General features: G+C 38.5%; 2 protein-coding genes across 2 annotated transcripts; both read right to left on the bottom strand.

Annotated features, from left to right (window-relative positions):
- Window positions 1-8,582: 8,582 nt before the first annotated feature.
- LOC110678135 lies at window positions 8,583-10,436 on the bottom strand. The gene is made up of 2 exons (XM_021850743.1): window positions 9,078-10,436; window positions 8,583-9,021 (listed from the first exon to the last, which is right to left on the bottom strand). Exons 1-2 carry the CDS (start codon window positions 10,424-10,426, stop codon window positions 8,583-8,585), a joined length of 1,788 nt encoding a protein of 595 aa, XP_021706435.1. The 5' UTR covers window positions 10,427-10,436.
- Window positions 10,437-18,661: 8,225 nt separating this feature from the next.
- On the bottom strand, window positions 18,662-21,216 carry LOC110679404. The gene is made up of 2 exons (XM_021853901.1): window positions 19,326-21,216; window positions 18,662-19,263 (listed from the first exon to the last, which is right to left on the bottom strand). Exons 1-2 carry the CDS (start codon window positions 20,672-20,674, stop codon window positions 18,822-18,824), a joined length of 1,791 nt encoding a protein of 596 aa, XP_021709593.1. The 5' UTR covers window positions 20,675-21,216; the 3' UTR covers window positions 18,662-18,821.
- Window positions 21,217-27,255: the final 6,039 nt, after the last annotated feature.

Genomic DNA, 27,255 nt, shown 5'->3' with positions numbered 1-27,255 from the left:
AAGGATTCTTGCACAGATATCTTCAAGGCATTCTCCAGGAATTTCTCTTGGAGTAACACTTAAAACAATTTCTTCAAAGATTACTAAAGATGATTCTCTAGTGATATCTTCAGAATTTCTTCCGAGGATCCCTCCACCGATAGATACAAAGATATCCCCAAGCAGTTCTCTCGAGATTCGTTCAGAAATTATTCCGGGATTCCTCCAGGGATGATTCTTCGAGAAAATTCTACAAGGATTCCACAAGGAATTTCTGCAGGTGTTCTAAAACTCACGAAGTCCTCAAGGAAATTCCATGAATCGCCTCAAGAATTTCTCAAGATAATCTTCTAGGGATTCCCCAAGAATTTCTCCAGGGATTCGTACTGGGTCTCCAATAATACTCCATGGATTCCCCCAAGAGTTCTTCTTGAAATTTCTCTAGAGATTCTCCCATTAATTCCTGTTAGAACATTATCAGAACTTATGCTAAAATTTCTCCATGGTTTTCATTAAAAAAATCTCTACATATCCTCTTATAAAATCTCCATAATTTTTTTTGAAAATCTATTAATAGATTTCTTTAGATTTTTCTCCTTAGATTTTTCGAGAATTTTTCCATTTAAATATTCCTATAAGGATTCTTCCAGGGATTTATCCAACAAAAATCTACAAAGGTTTCTCCAGCAAAAAATCTACAGGGGTTTTTCCAGGGATTTCTCTAGCGATTCCACCAGCAAAATTTCTACATCGATTCTTCCTGGGATACCTCCAAGGATTCATCAGTGATTCCTCCAAAGATGTCTCCAAGAGTCCTTCATGAATGCCTACACTGCCCATAACTGCTTAACAGTCACATTCGACATTTTTGACAAATTGGAGTTAATACCATGGAGAGTCATCAAATGATAAATACTTTCGATCAACTTACTGAAATCTGTGGGATTGTTCTAGAAAATTCGAAAAAAATACCAAGTTGTTTTATCACATTGGTAATTATAACCGCATAACAGTAACATTGAGATTATAAATGAGCCTCGTAATGTAACAGCAATGAAATTTATACCAGAATTATTTTCTGACTATTCACCTAGTATGCGATATGAGTTGTACAAAATATCAGCCTCAAATAAGCACTCTTGAGTTCCTGGTAATTTTTAGGAATTTTAGTTTCCTCCCATACTGCCATGAAATGTACACTTGGTATTCCATTTACTCAATGCCTACTTTTGTCGAATGTTGCAAATATGCAGTTATGGGCAGTACATGAGTCTATCCAAAGACTCCTCCAGAGATTTCTCTATGCAAATCTTTATAGGAATTCCTGCAGAGATTTCTCCAGTTTTTTCTTCAGGAATTTCTCCAAGGATCGCTTCAGAAAAATCTCTACATGGTTTGCTGTAGATATCGTTTCAGGAATGAACTGGTAGAGATTTGACTGTATATATAAATGAAATATGAGTTTCGTCTAAGCAGCCTTCATTATAAATAGAACGTTGAAAAAAATAAAGACTGCGTAACTGAAAAGCATATATGATTTTTCGAGGATTTTTGTAAGGAATTCCTCCAGAGCTTTCCTCGAGAATCTCTTCTTGGGCTCTTGCAAGAATTTCTCCAGCGATCCCTATAGGAACTCATTAAATAATTTCTTGTAAAATCCCCAATTGAATGGTAGAATCTCTGGAATAATTCGTTATAGAATTCCTGGCGCGATCCCTGGAGGAAATCTTAAGAATAAATCCTAGAAGAATCTTGAGAGGACTACCAGCGGAATGTCTGGAGAATTCACTGTGGAAATATTTTAAGTAATCCTTAGAGAAACCTCTGACATTCTGCAAAAATCTCTGTAGAGATCTTCTTGGAGGAATCCTTAGGGGAATCTCTTATTTTTATTAGAGGAATGTCAGGAGAAATCGCTTGAAGAATCTTTGGAAGAATCGCTGGAGAGGTGCTTGAAGTAATCTATGCAATAATTCCTGGAAAAGTTCCCTGAGGATGGATTAATTCCCGGAGAAATCTATCAGGAGTGAATTCTTCAGAGTTTTTGCAATTCCATCACAGGTCTTTTTTTATTGAATTCTTCTACGATCTAATTTAAAAACTGTTTTCGGTATTTCTCAAGTTATTATTTTTGGATTTGACGGAATAACAGTCTGATTTTTTTTTTCTAAAGGATAATTTAGAATTTTCTCAAGAGGATTTTTTTAAAACACTTCAGAGTACTTTTTGATAATGCGTCCCAATGAAGCTATTTCTGGAATTCCTCCAGCTGTTCTTTCTAGTATTAGTCCATAAGATATTTCCAACATTCGTTCGAGTTAATGTATGAATTCCTCCACGGTCATTTATTCAATTGTTCCAGAAATCTACTGAAGGTCTTATCGAAGTTCTACATGAGTCTTATTTGATTCTTCTAATACTTTGTTATGGAATTCTACGAGAAATTTGAATTTTTGGGATTTTTTCATTGGTGTTTGCGAAATCGCTTAATTTTTTTTACAAATATTCTTTCATGATAATCTGACGAAGTTTTTCTGAGTTCTTCCTGGCAATAATGTTTTAATACAAAACCTTTATGCAAATTCTTGTACGCAAGATTTGTTTAAATTTCTGCAGATGCTGATTCTAAAGAAATGTTCAGAAGTCAACGGAGAAGAATGTTTTATGTTGTCGTTACTATCCTGTTAATTATTTCTACTTACGCAAAACTAATTGATTCTGAATCAAATCAACTACTTCAGCACTAAATTTTACGTTAAATCAAATTCACACACTCAATATTTACATGAGTCAATGGGCCCTTCAATATCAACCCATGGAGGTTTCACTGTACTATAAACTTTTATTTATCTCAAAATTAATATTGATAATTATCACTATCCGAACACATTCACATCTTTATACTTCAAGTCATGCTCGCAAATCTACTTACTCTAACTTGCGAAGAATAGTGTAGGTGATAATCACAACTCCAGCAAAGGATTACGTTCAAATTAAAGTTTATGACGTGCACTTTTTTAAGTAGGGGTAAAAAAATGTAGGAAGTTTCTTATGAAATGTGCTCAAGAGTTCCTTTCGGAATTTTATCTCTTATTTCTTCTAGGGTTACGCCCCAGAATTTTTTTTTTTCAGGGACATCCTTATAAATTATCTCCTAGGAGAGACACCCCTAGTACTCCTCAAGGCGTAAGTTTTATTTATTTATTGATCCAATGATTTTAAAAATTTCTCCTTAAATTACTGTTTAGGTCATTTTGGAGTTTCTAACGAATTTCTTTCAGCAATTTGTTTATTTGTTTTCATTTAAAATTAGCCACGTGGTGGTCGAGTTCTAAACCAAATTGTTTCTTTTGTGGAAGTCCTCATCCTTCTGAGCAACTTTGCCGACGACAGCATCCTCTGTGTGCTCGTTGTAAATATTCTATATTTCTAGTTCATTGATTCGCAGCCATATGTATTCCCTGCGGAAGAATCACTTGGAACGCTGGCCGGACGCTCCCAAAGTGACACGACTTACCTCACCAAGAAACTGATGCAGTACTCGCGAGTCAACACCAAGCGTCGGTCCATGCACTCACTGTCATGGCAAACACAGTCACAATCCAAACGCAGCACACGCATACATTTGCAATGTATGGCTCTGCTAGTGTTGCATGTGAGGGGAAGGACATTATACGAGTTCAGCTCTGTGTACACCTCACACTCGTAATCTCATGTTATCGCATAATTAGCCCTACCGAAAGTCCATATCGACGCTAGCGCCACGCGGTGGTCGAGTTCTGAACTAAATTGTATCTTATGTGGAAGTCCTTATCCTCCTGAGCAACTTTGCCGAAGACAGCATCTTTCTATGTGTTCGCATTCTTGTATTATCGCACAATTAGCCCCTACCGGAAGTTCATATCGACGCTAGCGCCACGCAGCGGTCGAGTTCTGAACTAAATTGTATTTCATGTGGAAGTTCTTATCCTCCTGAGCAACTTTGCTGAAGACAGCATCCTTCTATGTGTTCGCAATCTCGAGTTATCGCATAATTAGCCTCTACCAGAAGTTCGTATCGACGCTAGCGCCACGCGGTGGTCAAGTTCTGAACTAAATTGTATCTCATGAGGAAGTGCTTATCCTCCTGAGCAACTTTGCCGAAGACAGCATCCTTCTATGTGTTCGCAATCTCGAGTTATCGCATAATTAGCCCCTACCGGAAGTTCGTATCGACGCTAGCGCCACGCGGTGGTCGAGTTCTGAACTAAATTGTATCTTATGTGGAAGTCCTTATGCTCCTGAGCAACTTTGCCGAAGACTGCATCTTTCTATTGTTCGCATTCTTGTATTATCGCATAATTAGCCTCTACCGGAAGTTCATATCGACGCTAGCGCCAAGCATGGGAAAATTCACTCACTCACCCGAACGCCACCGATAAAAAATAGCAAAAAATCTGCTGCTACCGAACATTCAGTGATAGCTGAATCGTACTGGGTCGAGTGTAGCATGAAAGCGTCAAAACCGATTGTGTAAAAGCAAGGATCGGAAGGAACCCGAAGAGAAGTGAATACCAATACACTTGTATCTGCGAGGCTCGAGTGAAAGCATTAAGCATCCATTCACCGAATGCATTGAACTGAGTGAGCGGATTCCCACTCACTGAATCATTCCGTGGTGTGGATTGCCAGTCAGTGAACACTCATCAGCACTCAAATCCGAATGTCACTCCAACGGAATCAGAAAGTAAACAATCATTCGGTATGCATTCGGTTGCCTTCGGCTTTTAGAATCGGTAGCGACTCAATCAGTTGCCGTTTTTTGTTTTGCTTGGCGCTCGCCGAAGAAGCAGAATGGGCAATGGAAATTGAAACGTTCGGCTTGGTTAGACAAACGGCTTTCTCGCTCCCGACTGTGCGTGGAAGCGAGTGAGAGAAACACAAAAACTGAGTGAGTGTTTCCCATGCTTGGCTAGCGCCACGCAGCGGTCGAGTTCTGAACTAAATTGTATCTCATGTGGAAGTCCTTATCCTCCTGAGCAACTTTGCCGAAGACAGCATCCTTCTATGTGTTCGCAATCTCGAGTTATCGCATAATTAGCCTCTGCCGGAAGTTCATATCGACGCTAGCGCCACGCAGCGGTCAAGTTCTGAACTATATTGTATCTCATGAGGAAGTGCTTATCCTCCTGAGCAACTTTGCCGAAAACAGCATCCTTCTATGTGCTCGCAATCTCGAGTTATCGCATAATTAGCTCCTACCGGAAGTTTATATAGACGCTAGCGCCACGCAGCGACTTCTGAACTAAATTGTATTTCATGTAGAAGTTCTTATCCTCCTGAGCAACTTTGCTGAAGACAGCATCCTTCTATGTGTTCGCAATCTTGAGTTATCGCATAATTATCCTCTACCAGAAGTTCGTATCGACGCTAGCGCCACGCGGTGGTCAAGTTCTGAACTAAATTGTATCTCATGAGGAAGTGCTTATCCTCCTGCGCAACTTTGCCGAAGACAGCATCTTTCTATGTGTTCGCAATCTCGAGTTATCGCATAAATAGCCTCTGCCCGAAGTTCATATCGACGCTAGCGCCACGCAGCGGTCGAGTTCTGAACTAAATTGTATCTTATGTGGAAATCCTTATCCTCCTGAGCAACTTTGCCGAAAACAGCATCCTTCTATGTGTTCGCAATCTCGAGTTATCGCATAATTAGCTCCTACCGGAAGTTTATATAGACCCTAGCACCACGCAGCGGTCGACTTCTGAACTAAATTGTATTTCATGTAGAAGTTCTTATCCTCCTGAACAAGTTTGCTGAAGACAGCATCCTTCTATGTGTTCGCAATCTCGAGTTATCGCATAATTATCCTCTACCAGAAGTTCGTATCGACGCTAGCGCCACGCGGTGGTCAAGTTCTGAACTAAATTGTATCTCATGAGGAAGTGCTTATCCTCCTGAGCAACTTTGCCGAAGACAGCATCCTTCTATGTGTTCGCAATCTCGAGTTATCGCATAAATAGCCCCTACCGGAAGTTCGTATCGACGCTAGCGCCACGCGGTGGTCGAGTTCTGAACTAAATTGTATCTTATGTGGAAGTCCTTATGCTCCTGAGCAACTTTGCCGAAGACAACATCCTGCTATGTGCTCGCAATCTCGAGTTATCGCATAATTAGCCTCTGCCGGAAGTTCATATCGACGCTAGCGCCACGCAGCGGTCGAGTTCTGAACTAAATTGTATCTCATGTGGAAGTCCTTATCCTCCTGAGCAACTTTGCCGAAAACAGCATCCTTCTATGTGCTCGCAATCTCGAGTTATCGCATAATTAGCCTCTGCCGGAAGTTCATATCGACGCTAGCGCCACGCAGCGGTCGAGTTCTGAACTAAATTGTATCTCATGTGGAAGTCCTTATCCTCCTGAGCAACTTTGCCGAAAACAGCATCCTTCTATGTGTTCGCAATCTCGAGTTATCGCATAATTAGCTCCTACCGGAAGTTTATATAGACGCTAGCGCCACGCAGCGGTCGACTTCTGAACTAAATTGTATTTCATGTAGAAGTTCTTATCCTCCTGAACAAGTTTGCTGAAGACAGCATCCTTCTATCTGTTCGCAATCTCGAGTTATCGCATAATTAGCCTCTACCGGAAGTTCGTATCGACGCTAGCGCCACGCGGTGGTCAAGTTCTGAACTAAATTGTATCTCATGAGGAAGTCCTTATCCTCCTGAGCAACTTTGCCGAAGACAACATCCTGCTATGTGCCTGCAATCTCGAGTTATCGCATAATTAGCCCATACCGGAAGTTCATATCGACGCTAGCGGCACGCGGTGGTCAAGTTCTGAACTAAATTGTATCCCATGTGGAAGTTCTTGGTCCCCGAAGCAAGTTTGCTGAAGACAGTACATTCCTATATGGCCTGCATCTTATACAATTTGGTGATGACTGCAGATTTCTGGACTGAGTGTACTGAGTGTATTCCAGGTAGTGATCAGAATCTTGAGGAGTATATCTTTCGAATGCGGCATAAATTTCATTATTCGGTTGATATTTCGCTGATTTATAGGGGTATACATTTCTGGGTCATAATGACCCCAGTATCTTATTAAGTTGTTTTTTTGTGGCGCCATCTTAGAATCACCTTAAGAAAAACATTTTTTGGTCTTGCGCTTCGTTTCCACAAAATATTAAAAGTCAGGGAATTTCAGAAAGATCCGTTTGATAACAACAGAGATATTGCAAGTTGAAATTCGATTTTGGGTCATTATGACCCCAGTATCTAACTAAGGTTGAAAATTATAACATACTTTTTTAGAAAAAACGCGCTAACGGAATAGCAAAATCTGTTTCAACTCTGTTGTATCCACTGGTCAGGTTACTCTAGCTTTTACTGTATACCTCCCTTGTTCTCTGGTCCGTTCAAAATCCAGTTATGCTGAGTTGACTGTATAATCATTTTGTTTTTCTAATTTGGCCGTAACGGAAATGATATTCTAATATAATATTTTTATATTTGGGAAGCCCAGCGGTAAACACGCAGCTTCTCAGCTAGACCAAACTAAGGGGCATGGGTTCGAATCCCACCGGACGAGGATCTTTCCGGGTTGGAAATTTTTTCGACTTCCCAGGCATACAATATCATCGTGCTTGCCAAGCGATATACATAGGCAAAAATAGTCAGATGGCAAACCTCTCCGTTAATTAATGCTGAAAAGCAGGCTCTGTCCCACTAGGTGCGTAACGCCAGGTATATGGCATGGTGTCCATTTACATCTGGATGAAAAATTATGTATTTTGAGCCGTCGCATAATGGTACTATATGATGGTCTGAAAATGTCCACATCACACCCTAATGGAATCGGTTCTGGAATACTCCGAAATACCGGCCAAATCTAAATGTTGGTCCTCTTGGTGCTCTTGTAAATCGGAATGAAAAACCATGAAATTCGAACCGTCGTTATATACATGTGTATGAACTGCTGAATATGAGATACGCCAGTTCCTTCTGAAACAGGTTCCAGGTTCCCTTGTGCCCAGAATGGCCATACTGACAAACAATTTCCAGGTTTTCATTCTTGAGTGCTTGATATCTTTCATATAAAGCTAAAAGAACGAAAATCGGCTAAGAAATGGATTTTTAAGAGCGTTTTAAAGCCATGGATCATTTTTAACCCTTAATGCATAATGTGTCACTTTTTTTGTAGCGCCGCTCCTAGAGGTCGCTGAAAACTTTAGTCTTTTAGCACGAAAATGTTCGTTTTCAAAAGTTAGGAAAAGTCAGAAAATTTCAGATTTATATTTCTTTTCTCTACAAAGTAACAGCTTATTTACCGTGCCGATTGGCCAAAAATGACCCCAATGCACAAGGAAGGTTAAATTACAGTACTAGCGTGTTTGGAAAATTTCTCATAATTTCTTCATAGTAATTTCCATATAAGCCTACATTGTCTTTGGACCACCTTTAAATCACCACCTAGAAAGCTGAAAATTTCACAGAACACTATTTTTATGGTAAGGATAATAAGGAGCACATGGGAGATTTGATTTTCAAACATTTTTTAAATTTGAATCGTTTTAATGTAGATCTCTAGGAACATTATATCCATTTAATCAATTACGTTCTAATTATTCAATGAATATCAATCGAGTTATCTTTTCAACAAATACTTCCACAATAAAAACAATGCAGCTGAGACTGCATAGTATCCTGTGAATGATAAATGCTGCTAGTAGGTTATGCAAATTCAGCTGTTTATGCTCCGCCAAATCGTCAATAACGGATCCTTGAAGCTGTCTAGCCCAGTAGTAATGGAGTCCTGCAGCACGGATTCTCAGCACCATGTCATCAAAAAGTGCGACCAAAGGAGAATCGATAGGGTAATGTGTTGCCACCTCATAACTTTCAATAACGAATCGACTGATGTGAACCTTTGACCCGAACAGTCGTAGCTTGTTGAAGTAGTCTATGTTGGACCTCGGCAGTGGAAACGCTGCCATCAGTTTATTGTCAGCAATATCGCCAAGAACATCCTGCAGTGACACATTGTCACTAACTATCACTGCCCTGCAATAAAAAAAATGTTAAAGAAAACCCATCGATAATATCAGTATCAGTCATACCTCTTCATGATCTGCGTGCTTCTTGTAAAATGTCGCTGGGAAACGTTGTACATGTAAAATTTTAATCCTGCTCTGAACATATCATCTAAGGTCAAGATGGGCTCGAATTCTACCCCACTTTTTAGGTGGTCAAACAATATAGCCTGATAAGCATTTCTAAAAATCATAGTCACAATCAACCATCCAATCAATACAAGTTTACCAAAAAATTTATCTGGAGAGTTGTACATTAGTCCTCCCAGGAGTATGAACCACACATCGATCAATGAAAATTTTCGCTTATCGAAAGACTGTTTGTCTACATCATATGCAAAAAGTATCGATACCACAATACATGCTAAAATGATGAAAATCCAGCCACTATTAGTCACAGGCATAGCCAGCTTCTGCAGTGGGGTGTAAGGGATTCCTATAGGCATGCCGAATATCAACTGATCATAGAAGCTTCCTACTCCACCTTTCAGCAGTTTGTTTCGCATGAGAGAACAGGCGATCGATCCTATTGCAAAATCCACTTTAGTATCCTGTATCATTGCCATGAGACCAGTGCTACCATTTTCACGCAGAATGCCCCATTGCATTCCATTTGGAGGATGAACAAATCGCATTTTGAAATTGAAATGCACTGCCAGTGTTTTCATCATTTCCACTTCTAGCCCTGAATACATCAGCTCGCATCCATTTGGTGTGACAATAGTAAATGGTGCCAATAATCCTACTCCAATGTCCATGAGACATCCTTGGAAATCGATGTGTGATTTTTCTGTAGATATATTTCTCGGAATTGAATCAAAACCCACTGCTTTTAAAGATATTTCGACTAAAATGTGATTATTTTCACAGTTCCTTGTTTTGTATCTGGAGTATTCCGAAATGTTGACTACAGCGTTCTCAGCTGACTTCATAGTATCGTACGACACGATAGCAATTCTCACTATGTCGGTAGTCCTTAGACTGCTTACAATCGAAGTTACAGACTCGGTTTGGTTCACCACATTCACAATCAAGAGAAGAAAGCTTATCTGCTTGAAATCATCAATAACCTCGTATTCCAGCCAATCAGAGTCTACAAACATGATGGCAGCATCATCTTTTTGATAATTTCCACTATTTATCTCAACGGGACGCTCAATCTTTTCACCAATGTTTGAGAGCAAATCATCTAAAGATAGGTCACTGGAATTTGTGAGAAAATGCAGCGTTCTGATTGTAGTATCCGAAAGTAACCGAAGAACTATTTCACTGACAGCACGAAAAAGCGATATTGATTCATTTGTATCTACTGGAAGATCAGCACTGATGGGAGTGATAATAACTATCACAATGGCTGCATTCCAAGTCTTCATCATGTTGAAACCAGCGATGCAATGATTATATCTTTATGTGTCATACTTGAAGTCTATTTGGTGCTCTTTGACATATAAATCGAATAACATTTACATTTGATGAGTACAAGATACAATATTAATCATCTTACACGGTGTCATGTTGCAAGTGGATAAATGAAATCGATATTAATTATGAAATAATCCCATCACAAACAATCTTCAGGTCGAAATCAAGCCTTGGCCTAGGTCTACTCATGTTAGTTCTAAATGGACGTGTTCAACTTCCCATGCAAAACAGCTCATTTACATTTTTTACAGCTGCTAAAGGTAATGCTGATACGATTAGTAAACTTCAACTGACATAATGACCTTTATGAGCATTTCACGTGGTTGAATCAATTCTATTTTTGAATCACCTATCATATTTTGTTGAATCTACAATCAGCCTGCACATAATCAATAATTATGTTGGTAAACAATCTTAGATTATCATTCCCTTTTATAACACAGTACATGGCATCATTTTGCGATTAGGCAATGACAGAAGTGGAACTTTGATCGTAGTACGATGTGGAGGCCATACAAAGACAGTATATTTCCGATCGCTTCAGACGAGCGTACAATACAACGACTTCAAGGTGTAGATATCTTGAAAATGTTTTTACTACGCCGAATAAAGGGCAGTGAATCCTTTGGCAGCGGCGATGCTGATATGCTCGTTGTTGAATTGCAGTTTATGATCGATGGTGACACCAAGGACGCGGATGAATTCAACACGCTCCAAGATATCTGGGCTCACCGAATATTCGAAGTCGATTCGGTACTGGCGTTGGGTGAAAAAGATGTGTTTACACTTCTTGGTGTTCAGCTTTATTCCATTTGCAAAGCACCACAGTTGAATCTCATTAATATCGGCTTGAACTGCACAGCAGTCGAAAAGTGACGAAATGGTTCTGTAAATTTTCAGATCATCGGCAAACAGCACTTTCGCTGATTTCAGCCGGAAGCAGAGATCATTCACGAACAACACAAAAATCAGTGGCCTGAGTACGCTACCTTGGGGCACGCCAGAAGCGAAGATTTTGCTCCGTTTAAAAGACAAAGACAATGCTCCGTTTACTTTGACGAACGTCTCACGGTTTGTCAGATATGAATGGAACCAATCAGAAATCCAGAGCGGAAATCTGTTACTCTCACTCCCCACTGAGCTCTAATAGTTTCATTTCCTTAGGACACTCTTTCAGGGTCGGCACTGATACTAATCGGAAACTCAACACGAGGTTACTACTCATAATCGGTCATTTATTCAGTGAATGCATTTTATTTATTTATTTATTTGTGACTGCCTCTAATGATTTTCATCCCACAGACTGTTTCTTAATTTAAACCCTCAATCCTATTCTTGAAAACATACTTGGGCACAATAAAATCCAAACAAAGCAATGATATTGTTAAACAGACGAGGGCACTTGGACTGTGGGTTGTTCAATCCTTAAGACGTTCTACCCAAGCAGCACAGTTTGTTTCAACTAAAGATAAAAGTATCTCTTGAAACTAATCAGAGTTGTCAACAGTTGAAAATATGACTTACAATAGCACTGAATAGCAACGCAAAAAGCGCAAGACGCGGAGTCTGTTGATTTTGATTTGATGTTGATTTTACAATTTCAAAAATGAATTCATCAGATTACACTGAAGCTTACACAACATTTTTAATATTCAAAGTTTGAATGCAGACCTAGCACCAGCAGATTGTTAAGTACCGACATTTCCAACAGTATTGCTAACACCTTCAAAAACCGTAAATATTTCTATGCAAAACTGACCATAATAAAAATAAAAAGGTTAAAATCATCATTAGACATCTATAAACTAGAAAACATTGAATATATGCGATGCCAACGACGTATTAAGCATCCTTGGAGGAAATGCTATTTGGTACCGACTTGATCAAATTCACACCAGTGATCGATTTGCCCCCGGATTACGGTAATAATGTAATATGTAAACTGTAATGTGTAAAATGTCTCTATCCCCTTATTAATAGAAAATCAAAACTATGTCTTAAACACAAGCTTTTGATATTCATGCAAATTTTCAGGCCAGCCATGTTGTATACTGTACCAATATGGACTAGCTTCCCAAGTAACCGTACAGCTGTATATAGTTGCATTAATATCACTTTATATGCTTCTATAAAATATGGCATATAAAGTCATACTGCATTACATGTCTCGTTAATGCAGTATTAAAGTGGAAAAGGGCGCTATTAAAGTGTAAATACGGCTACATTTCCTAGCTCTATGCTGGCAATTGCTAAAGTATAGTTACTGTCTGTACCGTATAAAAGCTTTAGCCAAAGTGTATTTAATGCATGAAAGAAAGGATTAAAAATAGAAACACAAATTTTTTTTGTGTTTTTTTGTTCGTTGGATGTCAGGTCAGCGTTGCTTTTTTTTTTTTTGCCGATTCATATGTGTATTTTGTTTACTCCCTGTTGCTAGGATTTGAACCTAAATTAATTGTGTGATGTTTTCGATGACTCGCCGCGCCTATCCTCCGGACCATGAATGCTGGATGTCTTGGCCGGGAAAATTGTGCAACTTCAAGCAGCTCCCTTTCATTGCCAGTGATAAATATTGTCGATTGAAAGTGTGTAAGCAGCTCAGGATTACGTCGAATCATGATAGTGTTTTTAGTGCACTTATTCCTTGTGGTTCAAGGAACAAGTGTACCGAATACGTTTTAATGATCCGATGCAAGCGTGCACCCTTATCACATTTTTTGGACTCTACAAACTTTGTGATAGTCCAATTTGGGGTGAAGTGCGCAATAAGTAAGTGGACACGACTGTTGCACTTACAAGTTTACCACGGCTGTCGCTTTTTTGCTGTTGAGATTTTGTTTTGTTTTCATTGTGTGGGGCTAAATCTTCACGTTTTATATATCGTTTTAGCATCTCGGAACATTGAATCGGCGATAGCCGTGTGGTGTGCGCACGGGCCTATCAATCGTAAGGTTTTTGGTTCCATTGCAGGCTGTTGCTTATTTTTTGTTTTCAAATTCTGGTTTCTCGTAAGATAAATCTACGAATTTCAACAAGATTTCTTGTGATGAATTTTCATAAGGGATATTCAACTATTTCTATAATCTATTTGCCTGAGTGAGGGGAAGGTTGACAATAAATAGAGCAATGAAATCTTGCCATTTTTGTTGCGATGAAGCATTGAGTAAGATGATGCAATGAAGCATTGAATGGTGACCGTATATCACCCATTAATGCACATTTCACTGCTACAACAGAACAATGCTACATTGCATTCATAAAATGGAATTAAAGCATTACTGCACGCATATTGCAGAATAAAAGCAATGATGCATTGCACTCGTTGAATTAAAGTTAAAATACGGTAATGCCTTAATGCTTGTGGTTACTTGGGTTTGTAGTACTAGAAAGAAAGCTCTGCAGAGAATTCAAAATAAAATTTTGAAAATGATTCTGAAGCTTCCTCCCTGGTATAGTACCAATGAGTTACATAGAATATCCAATTGGAACAAATGCCAAATAAAATCATTAATAATTTCAGGCAAAAATCGTTACAATCTTCTATTGACACGCTTAATGCGTTATATGTTTAGGTTATGTTAGGTTAAGTAAATTCAAAGCGTTTTTTTTCTCGTATAAACAGGTGAAATCAACTCACCTGTAAAAAATCTGAACTGCTACGGCAAATGGAATGTATTGTGTTGTAAACAAAACGTTAATAAAATATTATATTTGTTTTACCAAATTAGGATGATAGTATTGTCTAATAACACAGAACACCTAGATATAATAAATGAATGTTATGTTTGGAATGATACTAATAAAGAAATAAAAATAAATAATAAAAAAATAACTTCATAAATAAGATTTTTTTTAACTTCAGCGTTTTTGATACTAATGCGCCGCGCCATTCCCTGAAATTTGCTAAGGGCGCCACGATTTGTTTGGGAACCTCTGCCATAGATTATTGAGGTTTTCGTTCACATTGACCTCACTTATCCGCTCGTCCAGTGAACTTTACTGGGAACGTACGAGGTACACTGAAAAAAATCCACACGCTTGATCCGTGTGTTTAAAATTATGGATCGATTCATGAACGTCTGTGTCGATTCGTTGTGATTTGCTTACAAACTTCGTGTTTATTACACATTCAATTCATTAGTTTTGCTAATGGACTGATTCATCAACCGACAACATGAATTCCATAGTTCTCCACATAAGTTCCTAAAGGTTTCAATTTCAAATTCGTATGCGTCAACCTATGGGTGCTATGGATCACCACCCAACACGGATTCAGTGTGTTTAACTTATGGTTATTTTGTGTCATGATCATCATGTTCAAGTTGGTCGATTTTGAATCGATGAACTTGCAGTCGATTTCCGTTTTACAAATTTCTAAATTATTAGTGATCAACCCATAGCGAACTAAATTGCGGTCGGACCTCGTGTCATCATCATGTTCCAAAGAGAAGGATCAAATTCTGAAGCTGAAAGTGTTAGAGGAAAATTTGCGGTTTCGTTTATCTTTCTATTAGTGAAGATGTGCGAGTGAGTTGTGTTTGATCCTTCGACCTTGACGCTTGCTCCTGCGGGAGCCGGCGATGAAGGCAGGATCAAACATGTCGCGCGTCGGTCGAGTGAAAGTGAAAAAGTGGCGTGATCCTTTAGTTCTTTTTGATCTTTCGACGTTGACGCTTGCTCCTGGGCAGTGCGTCAAGAAAGCCCGAGCAGCCTGAGCAGGATCGCGCGCCTATTTTCTCTGAGTGCTTTTATATAGCCGAGAAACGAGTGAAGCTGAAAGTGGATTGTTGCTGCTCAAGGATGACGGATCAATTGGTGAGCTCGTTTCATGCTACTATTTCTAATCTATATAATATGCAAGACTGCACCTTTAATCGTTAAAACGTTGAGACGTAAATATGATTTTTCAACAAACTTCGAAAGGTTCGTCACTGTGAGTGTCGACATAAACTCTGAATCATAAATTATTTATGTCTAATTTATTTATATTTTCAAAACACCTTTTTCCTTTTACCTTTATTTTTGTAATTAAAAAAACTTCGAATGGTTCGACACTACGAGTGTAGACTTGCGAAAGGTTCGCTTTATTCAACAAACTTTGAAAGGTTCGTCACGTCAAGTGTCGGCATAATTTTTCTCTACATAGATATTGTTCATATCAAATGAAAATATTATGTTTACATATAAGCATGTTTATATCTCACCAATAATTATTTATCATGGTCTAATCGAATCCTGTGACCCAACGATCCTCCCCATTAACAAACATCCCTTCCAGTAACCTTTGTGGAGATGCAGAGACAAACACGGTCTCCAAATAGCAAAGGTTACACACTAACATTCCTTCCCCCAATCCCACCTGACTGCGTGGCCGGCGCCGTTATTGATCATGTATAAATAGATGCACTGAATTATGCACACTGAAGAAGATTATGGCCAATCCCTGCCGAACTTCTAGTTGATTCTTTGTGCATATTCACTGACTTCGGTCAATCACGGAATAGCAACCATTAATATGTGTAGTCAGTCTAAGCTAAGCTATTAGTGAAGATGTCCGAGTGAATATGAGGAGTTCATTCCAATTTTCTATAAATAAAATGCATTACTTCCAGCGTTGGATATAATGTATGGTGTTAGAGAAAAATCGGATCCCACTAACAGATTTTCCAAGCTTTCAGCTACGAATAAAATAAAATATGCTAATCCGGGCTTCCCAAATTATGGATTTGCGGTGCCCCGCTTGTTGCTGTCTCACTTGTTTGAAAAAAAAAAACATTCAAGTGAGCTTGCGACAAGCAGAGGAGCCTCGAATCCATATTTTGGGGAGCAAGATTTCTTCTATCAAATTTCTTCTTTCAGTCTCATGACAATCATGTTCTATCACACATGACTATCTAAAGCCACTACATTTCGAATTCAATAAGTAAATCAGTTGGTTTTCATGATTTAATATTTAGACATTTATGTTTGTTTCTCATGACAACCTAATGTTGATACACATGTTATTATAGCGTGAAGTCAATGACGAAATTCATATGGCTACCACACTCAAGTCATGTGGTTTTCCTTAATCTAAAAGTAAAACACACGACCTTCGCGTGTAGATTTATCTCAGTGTAGTGATCCGAGTCAATGTTAGGACCCCTGAAACTCCTAACATCGATGTCATCAGAGAAATGTCGACCATCCACCAGTATATGATCTATCTGGTTGCAAATATCACCATTTGGATGTCTCCAGGTGTGCTTCCGAATATCCTTGCCTGCAAAGTAGGTGCTGATGATTGCCACCCCCCTGGCAACAGCGAAAGTCACTAGTCGTAGGCCGTTGTCATTGGTAACGGAGTGAAGGCTCTCCTTACCGATGATCGGACGGAACCTCTTCCAACCTGCGCGTTTGCATCTCCAATAACGATTTTCACGTTGTGTTTTGGGCCTTCGTAGAACGCGACCTTCACGTCATCAGGTTTGTCGTTAGTCGGTGCATAGATGTTGATCAGGCCGTAGTTGAAAAATTTGCCCCGTATCCTCAGTACACAGATTCGCTCGCTAATCGGTTTCCACTTCATAACGCGTTTCATCTGCTTCCCGATCACTATGAAACCGACTCCATGTTCTGTCTTATCGCCGCCGCTGTGGTAGATGTTATATTTGAACGTAGTGTTGGCGATTCATTTAACGTCCTGACATTCCAGGTACCGTTTTGATTCATATTACGGACACTTAAGGCCTCAGTGAAGTATAACTCATCAGAAAGCGTATAAAATGAATCATTCTGTATGATTCCTCCGTGTCATCAAGCCTTCAAAACAATTAACTTTCGAATGGTGGATGAAGATTTTGATTCCACAACATGCATAAATTTAAATAAACAGAAATGTGTGGACTTTTCATGATTCTTATTCCGGACGCTTCCTTACTTTTGCCCCATATTCCGGACACTTTGATTCGAATTTCGGACAACTCATGAAAATCATAAATAGAAAAGTCAAATCATTAATTGAGATCGGCAAACCACTAAAGAAGCATTTAAGGCAGCTGAACATTATAAATTTTCATAGATATCCATGGAAAATGTTAACTAAAACGAGCCTCGAAAGTGAGAACTTTTGAACGGCAAAAATTGAAACATTTCGTGTGAAATGTTTCCGATACAAAGTACAGTGTCCGGAATTTGAAGCTGTCCGTAATATGAATCAAAACGGTACCAAGTTTCCATTCATAGTCCGTATTTCGTTGCCAGGTCGGCTGCCGAAAATCTACCTAAAGCAATAAAACCGTACTTCTCAGGGCTAAAATAAAAACGGTACTTTTCAGCATTGGCGTAAATACGGGGGGGGGGGTGCTAGGGGGGTCTTATCCCCCACTAGAAAAGTTCAAGCCTCCCTAGAAAATTTGAGCTCTCATGCTCAGCTTGCACCTTGCTCAAGGGATTTTATTTTATGGAATGAGTCAAGCCCCCTCTAGATTTGAGTTCAAGTTTCGCTAATGCTTTTCAGTGCTACTAAAACAGTACTATTTTTTCTACTACTGATCCTCTTACGATCCTTGTTTGGACTCATGCCTTCGATTTTCCGTTGAACCAGTTAGCGAAAACTTGCGGTGGTAATTGTTTGTGGGGCAATTCCTGGAGAAATTCCAAGAGTAACTACTGGATAACTTCATAATGCAACTGGCAGAGCTCTTGAAATAATTCTGTAGAGAAGATTGAAGCAATTTTAGTAGGAATTCCTGAAAATGTTTTAAAAGAATCCTTTTGCTATCCTGGATAAATTTCCAGATGTTCCAAAAGATAAGCCGCGCCGATAGGATTTCTAAGATATATCTGTGAAGCAATTTACAGAAATCTACTATAAAAATACATCAACAAAAAACTGATCAAATAATTGTTAAAATTTCTGGGCGAATACTAGAATAATTTCTTGCTTGAATCCATGAAAGCTATTTGGGAGTAGACCTTAGAGGATAATCTGCTGCAGTTCCTTAAAGATTATTTCTAAGAAATTCATAAATAAATTACAAACGAATCCCTTTATGATTTCATCAAGTCAAGAAATGTGGGTTCAATTTCCGCCTAATCCCGTAAAATGTTTCGTCAGGAACATATTTCGACTGTCCCACTGGGCGTTGCATGCTACTCTGTTGTCAGATATGGTGCTTCTTTCAAAGGTAATCGTACACTGGAGGCATTAACGTGTTGGTGTCAATTCCATAAATATGTGTATTTTCACGTTGAGTGTTTAGATTTTTATTCTTAATGCCAACTTCCACCAAGAAAAACAACTGTCATTCGATTGAATCGTAGGTACAATTATAAGGAAACGGTTATTACTCGATTCAACTAGTTCTTTTAAATTTTCATATTAAGAAAGTATGTTGCCTTGGCTGTTTTCAGTTCAATAAGAAAAATGATACAACTGAGACCGCACAGTATTCCATGGATGGTGAAAGCTCCCAGAAGATTCTGTAGTTGTAATTTCTTGTGCTCCACGGTATTGTCCACAATAACTCCTCGATATCTTCGAACCCAACAATCATGAAGTCCCGCAGCACGTATCCTCAACACCATATAATCGAACAGTGCCGGCAAACGTGATTCGAGGGGATAATGTATTGCTACTTCGTATTTTTCAATTATATATCGATTGATGTGGACCTTCGATTTGAACAATCGTTGTTTATTGAAATAGTCTATGTTAGACTTTGGCAACGGAAACGCTACCATCAGTTTGTTGTCAGCAATGTCAGCTAGAATATTCTGAAGCGAAACGAAGTCGCTTACAATCACCGACCTGGAAATAAAAATCAATCTATTTTATTGAACAATAACTGATATGATCTCATTAAGCTATACCTCATCATAATCCGTGGGCTTCGTGTAAAAAATCTTTGAGAGATGTTGTACATATAATATTGCAATCCTGCTTCAAACATATCCTGTAGGGTGAGGATGGGCTTGAATTCTACTCCACGTCTCAGGTGCCCAAATAATATAGCCTGATAAGCAGTTCTGCAAACCAATGTCACCATTAACCATCCTAGCAACAAATATCTTCCGAAAACTTTTCTCGGTGGATGAAGCTTTACTCCTCCCAAAAGTATGGACCAAACGTCGGTTAACGAAATTTTACACTTTTTCAAATTTATTTTACACAGATGCTCATCTACATCAACTGAAAATAACATCGATACTGTAATACACGTCATAATGATAAACATCCAGCATTCGGTAGTCACGGGTCTAGCTAATTGTTGCAATGGACTGTATGGAATTCCTGGTGGCACACCAAAAACGATTTGATCATAGAAGCTTCCTACTCCGCCTTTCAGCAGCGTGTTTCTAGCGAGTGTACGTGCTAATGAACCAATTGCAAAATCTACTTTACTTTCCTGTATCAACGCCATCAGACCAGTGCTACCATTTTCGTGAAGATTCCCCCACTTCGTTCCGTTTGGAGGATGGATGAACTGTATTTTGAAATTGAAATGTTCAGCTAGAACTCTTATCATCTCGACCTCCACACCCGAGTACAAAAGTTCATGGCCGTTTTGTGCAATTAAAGTGAAAGGTGGCATCGTTACTATTCCTATATCCATTATGCATCCTCGAAAATCCGTGTGTGATCGCTCTGTAGACAAGTTTTTCGCAAACGATTCCGAGTCCTTCATTGATAAAGATGACGTGGTGTAAATGTGACTGTTTTCGCAGTTTATGGTCCTGTGCCGGAAGAGTGTTGAAATGTTAACCGCAGCACTCTCCGTACTATCAAACGAAACGATTGTGATTCTATGAATATTGATGTTCCTTAATTCGCTTATGATTGTTGGCACTATCTCCATTTGGTCAACCATGTTCACAATAAGTAAGAGAAAACTTATTCGTTTAAGATCATATATTGATAGCGATGTTAGAGAATCTGAGTTGATTATTATGATGGCAGCATCTTCTATACCATTGTGTCCAGTATGAATTACAACTGGACGATTATACTTATAGGCAATTGTAGATATCAGATTATCAGACATGGCAACGTCGATGTTTTTAACTAAATGCAACGTCCCGTAGATGTTATCCGGAAGTAACTGACAAATGGTTTCACTGACAGATTCAAATTGCTGCTCAATATCATCCAAAAATAATCTATTACTGAACCTAAATGGTATAATTATTATAACCACAACAGCTGCTATCCAGACCTTCATCGTTTGAAACCAATCACTTCATAAGTTATAGAATGCATTTGGTTGGGAAACTTGTGCATCGCTTCTTTACATGTTATGTGAACCAATTATTGTTGTGATTAGTAAGTAAACGATGTCAATTATCTCTACTACCCACACGACTGAAAGCAGAAATGATCAAATAAATGCAGACGTTGTGATAATTATATATAACAAACATATATTTTTCAACGAAGGTACATTCGAGAGCCTTATTTTAGCATTTAAAAATAGGTTATGAAGTTCTTAACCGCCGCAACATTTCTCATCATTTTTCATGTATTTAGTTAACATCTAACAAGGATACACGATCACGCTCCCCGGGGATTTCAACCGGACTATTTTTGTAGGATTTTATATGTCAAAACATGGAAAAATCCAAAGCCTTTCGGGTGATGGGCCAGTGGTGTAGCCCGAAAGGGCTCGTAAAGGTGCAAATTTTTGCACGTCGAATATAATTGCAAAATTTTCTTATGCAACTAAAACTACAATTTTAATGCTGCTAGTAGTAGTTACAGACAGAATGTATCATTATCTATATTAAAAATGTATATTTATCATACAAGAGACGCAATCTGGTTGATAACTCGTGGGTACAGTTTTATAAAAACCTACATATTTTTGCTGTCAATTTCCGTCCACTTGACGCTATTCCCACCTTTACCACGAAAATGGTGAAGGGCCACATGGTTTCTCCAATAGGGCGATATTCAAAACTGAAAAGGCAATAGAAGGCTCTTTTTCAATGGTTGTAAAAACGAAACCTTGAAGCAAAGAAAGCATCACGGAAGATGAACTAAACACAAAAAGTTATGTATTGACTGTTTAACGATAAACTTGCGACGATCGACGCGCCACCATATTTCATATAACGGAGGTTATTAGAACTAACTTGGAGGTGATGATTTGGAGGTTATTTGGCAATTTGGAGGTTAAAATCACCTCCAAACACTAGCGATTTTGCGGTGGGATGTTGACGTTAGATCACGAATTCACTTTACACTTGATTTCTAATCACTATTTTTTTGATCCAGTTTCCTAATCGCAAGCAATTTTCGATTTTCATTATTTTCCATACGTTTTGACAATTCTCCAACTACCATTCTTCCATGCGCTTGTGTTGAATGTGTGAGAATCCAGCGTAGCGTGATCAGTGGGTGACATACAAACAACAGTGTCGTCGCTCGGCGGCCGGTAAGAGAAACTGAATGTTCGAAAGGTTGTTGTCTGTAATTTTTGCTGCTGGCGCCAACTGTTAGCGTTTGAGAACAAAATAAACAGTCATTACACTATTCTGTAGACAAGAAGGGCAATCCTAAGGGCATTATGTAGGAGATGAGGAAATACTGTTTGTTCTGGCAAAAGAAGAAGAAACAATGATGACCTACGAGTGTTTTTCAAAACTATACTTCTCAAAACATGGAAAATGCATAAGGGGCCATTCATAAATCACGTGGTAACATACTGTCCGGAGGAGGGGGTGTAACGTTCCGTTCTGTTCCTAAAGCTGACGGCTTTAGCGCCACCTTCATCATTAAAGAAGGACCGTTAGCTCTGCTCAATTACCCGGATGAGACCTCCTGACTCAGGGCAGGTCAATGTTCGAAAAGAACCGAAGTCGCACTTCAACACTCGCAAACATCTGTAGCCAATCAACCCAATCTGAACTTACCAATGTGCAATTTCAACTAAATCTACTAAAACACTAACTATCTTTGATAGACGACCAAAAATGGGTAAAGAATCACTAGAAATAAGTATAAACCAATCTAAAATTCAATAAATTTTATTACGTGACTATACGAAATTAATTTACGATCACGATAACAAAAGCGGTCAAATTCATCGAGTTTATTGATCAAACTCTTAGGCTGGCCCAAAACGGCCCTATACTTGCCGCCCACGTTGCTTGGGCTTTTCTCTCCTGCACAACGCGGAATAAATTCACTAATTTGCTCACTAATTAAACAAAAAGGCTTACCTGAACTCAATATTCCAATATTAATTAACGTGTGAGGATTTCTCTATCTCACTACTCACTCTCGACAAATTCAAACGCTTAACACGAATAACTAATTAATATCACTTTAATAACTTTAAACGACCGAAAACTCACTTCATACCGATTACTCAACAACTTTTCAATAGTAATATCACTCCGACAAAAATCAACTACTCGATTCGATGCACTCCACAATAATGATTTGACCGACGCGCCCTAGATTGGTTTCAACCTAATTTCTGCGACGAAATTTCCACCCATTGGTCGATTATAGAGAGAGCATTTAACTAAAGCATCATTATAGTCATTGTTTTAGAGATTTCTACCTGGGTTGAATCTCTACGACGCAATTAATTTCTAAACTGCGCAATAAATTTGAAATTGATATATTTCGTTTTATTTTCATTATCAAAACCTAGGTGGCGCAGGTTTGGTTCTTGTCTTCGGTTCGCTTATTAGATCTGACAGCAAAACACAAAATACAGTAGCTGGCAGCATAATAACTGACAGCATTAAAAAAGCTCGATAGCTGACAGCATATTCACTGACAGCAAAATTCAAAACATACACAGATAAAAACAAACGCTTCATGGCGATTCCACCAAAAGACCACAGTTCATAAATATTTTATTTTTTTAAGGACAATAGACCACAAGAAGAAAAGATGACCACGTTATTTTCTCGACAGCCCCGTAGAATGTGTTTATTTCAATCAATATGGATTTTTTAAATAAAAATGTTATAAAGAAGATGAATTAATAGTTTGTCATCAAATCAAGGCAATTCCTGGAAGAATATAATACAATAGAGTGGATGAATACTTCAGTAACTGCCCAAGTAACCACGAAGCTATATATGAATACTTTATATTTGCTCTATAGTGTACTATCAGATTTTTTTTCAAGGTGACATAATCTTTAAGAGCTTTATAAAGCATAATTAAAGTGGGAAAGGGCCCCACAATAACCAAATTAATGCAATACTTGGTAAAGCAGTAATAATGCACAAGCCCTACTAAAGCATTTGTGGTTGTATTTTTAGGGTTCATGATGCATATTAGCTTAAAATAATGTATATTTAGGGCATGCGTTAAAAGTAAAAAAAATAATGGATCCATTGACTGCCTTTCAATGGTTTTCTTCACCATCTTAATTAGGCGGCATCCACAAATTACGTAACGCTCTAGGGGGAGGGGGGGAGTAGGCTCAAGCGTTACGGCTCATACAAAAATTTGAAATTTTTCATACAAAAAGCGTTACGGAGGGGGGGGAGGGGGTCAAATATTTCCAATTTTAGCGTTACGTAATAAATGGATGCCGCCTTATTATGTTTTGTTGGAATCAGGATTCGAACCCACAGCTAGGATGATGGTGTGCTGGATGCCTGGCGCGTTAGTGTCCTGTGCTAAAGCTACTGATGTGATGAGGTAGGATAAAAGTTACTTATAAACGAAGCCACTGTGAGTGTTAACCAGGGATGAGAAAAGTACTGGAGCAAACATTTACCGCCTCTACATTTACATCTTTCTACACGACCATCAAAATCCAAAGCAAACCATGACGGTTCAAAACAAAAAACGTCACGGCTCTTCAAAAAATGTAATCTTCTTCTTCCTAACGTTTTTCAACTCCGAATGCGAAATGACTCGAGCACAGTGGTGACACGATTTTTGCGGTTTTCGGGGTTTTGCATTTTTGCTCGATAAAGGCAGTATGAAATTGAACTTGTTTATATGTATCGTAACGGAATGATTGTGGTCTTTCTGTTAGAGCTAATAGATTTCAATTAGTTGAAAACACAAGCGAAATATTAGCGATTGAATGATTTAACACTTTTTTCAATCATTCAGCTTGGAATGGCTGCCCGAAAATGGTCATAGTGGAGAGACAAAAACAGTCAAGCAGTGTGTGAACCGTTGGCAGCGCAACGCCTGATGGTATTGATGCTGCTGCTGCTTTGTGTTTTGGTGGAATGGCAGAATCGATGAACTGTGGTGAATTGTGGTCACAGTTCCCAAGACTGGTGTTAACCATTATGATTCGCCCAGTTATTAGGGGAACTGGGTGTAAAATGCGCCGTTGGGGTAAAACGCGCCACTCTTGTTTTGAACGAACGACGTGCTCTGGGACGATGTCTTTCACCATGAGATAATGGAAAATGTATTAAAATGCTTCTCTATATATATTTTTAAGTGTTTTCCTAAAATCGTGAAGTGTTTTTGTAAAATCGTGAAAAACTCGAAAAAACGTTTTTCGCTGTTTTTGTTGTAATTTTGTGTTATTTTCTAGGCAATTTTTCAGGCCGATAAACAACCAAACTTTTGAAACTATCACCGAGAATCGTCTTGTTATCTCCCATAGTTTGTATTTCATGCGAAAAAAAAATGTTGAATTTATCCTTAAAAAGCGTATAGAAGGACTTAAACTTTAATCAACTCGTGGGGCAAAACGGCCACTCCTATTTCATAACACCAAAACAGCCGTTTGAATTCAAATTCCAGCAAATGTAATGCCAAGCTGTAGTTACGTGCCAATTTGAACCTTACAAATGCACATTTTTCGAAACAGCATGTATACTATATTCGAACAATAACATCTGATCAAACGCCCTTATGTATGCAACTTATTTGCAAGCATGATTGCGCATGCGTGCGCGCGAACGACTAACGCCGAGATCAAGTGGCTCGTTTTACCCCGCAAAAAATAAAAATGCAGATAAGCAAGCATTTTATAAAAACATATTTATTAACTCCAGAAAAAAGAAAATAGATAGCTGTTTCCACTATTTGATAGAAAACATGTTTGTCTATGAGATAAGGAATAAAAAAAGGTTTATAATAATGTTTTTCATTACTAAAAACGCTTCCTTCCTTAGGGGGCGCGTTTTACCCCCAGTTACCCTACGGATATGAAGAATTCTCTACGGCGATAGAACAACAGTGATTTCTTTTCCACACCAAATGAAACATCAATAGAAAGAATTTGATTACCATTCTTTCTCGTAGAGGAAATAACAAAACTTAGCCCATAAAACAAACCCCTAGCGCATTGAAAAGATTTCAGGGGAGAGAAATTGATCGACATTTCTTCTCGCTCCATATGAATAAAAGAGTCTCATAGGGATTTGTTCTTCTTCGTCGTAAGCGGTACTATTCGTCGTATCAAACTTTAAATGTTCCACTACGGCGGATATTCAAACTTACCTGCAACATAGATTCATTATCCAAGTGTAATTTTGTGAAAGCTGTTATGGTTTGTACATTTGTACACCAAAAATGCAATAAAACTACTGTATTTCGGTAAATAACTTCAGTTCAATTATCCACTTTGCACTTTTTCACCGAAATCGCATGGACGAACACGATTTGAGAGAAATGCTTAGCGATCGACTGAGCCACACCACTTTCCAACACAAGTTTCTTCCCGCCCCCGTGGGTGACTTACTTCGCCTGGCACTTATTTTCACTATGGAAAACCTTCGTACTTCTTCACTGAAGGATTTCATTCCAATCACATGCCGCAAAACTTCAATAAATCACCAAATTTTACGAAATTTCCTCAACCGCCGCGTATAATTGAGAATGTAAACAAAGTTTAATCCGTCATACTGAGAAAAAAAAAAAAGCTTGTGCGCATCTATGTGTGCGCGACGCTCGATGTAAAAATACGGTTTCTTTGATTGTGTTGTTTTCGCTGTACTGTGAGCAAATGCCATAATTGTACGGTCAAAAGGAATTGTGTTCATGTGTTTGGGCTGAATTTTGATAACGAACAATGAATTTTAAAGAAAAATAGTATATTCCATCAAGCTGAAGGAATGGAGGGAGATGCCAGTAGATCTATATATTCTAGTAAAACATTTTATTATAGCGTTGATATGTTGTGTTTTAACCATTCAATACACACAGTGAGCCGTAAGTTGTGAGACGAATCTGGAAACTGATTGCGACGGAGTTGAAAACGATACGACGGACTGAGAATACGGTAAGATGCATTTTCTTTGCATTATTTCCAAAAAGAGATCCAGATTTATCAAAATGTTATTGTACAATGCTAAAGCCGTTTTGAGAAAGAATTGTTTGGCATCGGTTTGTGTCAGCATCATTCGCTGCAATGCTGGGAAAATTGCAGTTCTCACTGATCAATGCTTAATACGATGGATACTAGCACATCACCCTAGATAAAATACAACATAATTCTGAACGAATACAAATATCCTTAGATCATGAAATGGAGGTTCGAGAGGGAGAAAATAATTTCATTATAAAAATTGTTCTTCTTTCATATCCCACAAAACATAATGAACGAGTGCGAAAGTGCTCGATCGTCTTACTTATTTATTACAGATTTGAGTGCGTTCAACGAGGTTACGTAATCTTGTATGACAGCATAACTGTATATTCACTCTAAACGCTTAACATAATGCTGAATTAAAATAAAGCCACAAAGCATTTATAATGTTATTCAAATGGATCATTGCTTGAGAGTTATTGAATAAATGCATGATAACATCATCAATGCAACATTCGCAGTTACACTCTCGTTCGGATAGGACGTATATC

The sequence above is a fragment of the Aedes aegypti genome, chromosome 3, assembly GCF_002204515.2.
Source record: "Aedes aegypti strain LVP_AGWG chromosome 3, AaegL5.0 Primary Assembly, whole genome shotgun sequence".
Classification (NCBI taxonomy): Eukaryota; Metazoa; Arthropoda; class Insecta; order Diptera; family Culicidae; genus Aedes; species Aedes aegypti.
This window is presented reverse-complemented; position numbering and strand designations above follow the sequence as displayed.

Coding starts and splice junctions, on each gene's coding strand:
- LOC110679404 (XM_021853901.1), bottom strand. CDS start 20,674: ATGAAGGTCTGGATAGCAGCTGTTGTGGTTATAATAATTATACCATTT. Junction 19,264..19,325: donor AGCCCACGGATTATGATGAG/GTATAGCTTAAT, acceptor TTTTATTTCCAG/GTCGGTGATTGTAAGCGACT.
- LOC110678135 (XM_021850743.1), bottom strand. CDS start 10,426: ATGATGAAGACTTGGAATGCAGCCATTGTGATAGTTATTATCACTCCC. Junction 9,022..9,077: donor AGCACGCAGATCATGAAGAG/GTATGACTGATA, acceptor TTTTTATTGCAG/GGCAGTGATAGTTAGTGACA.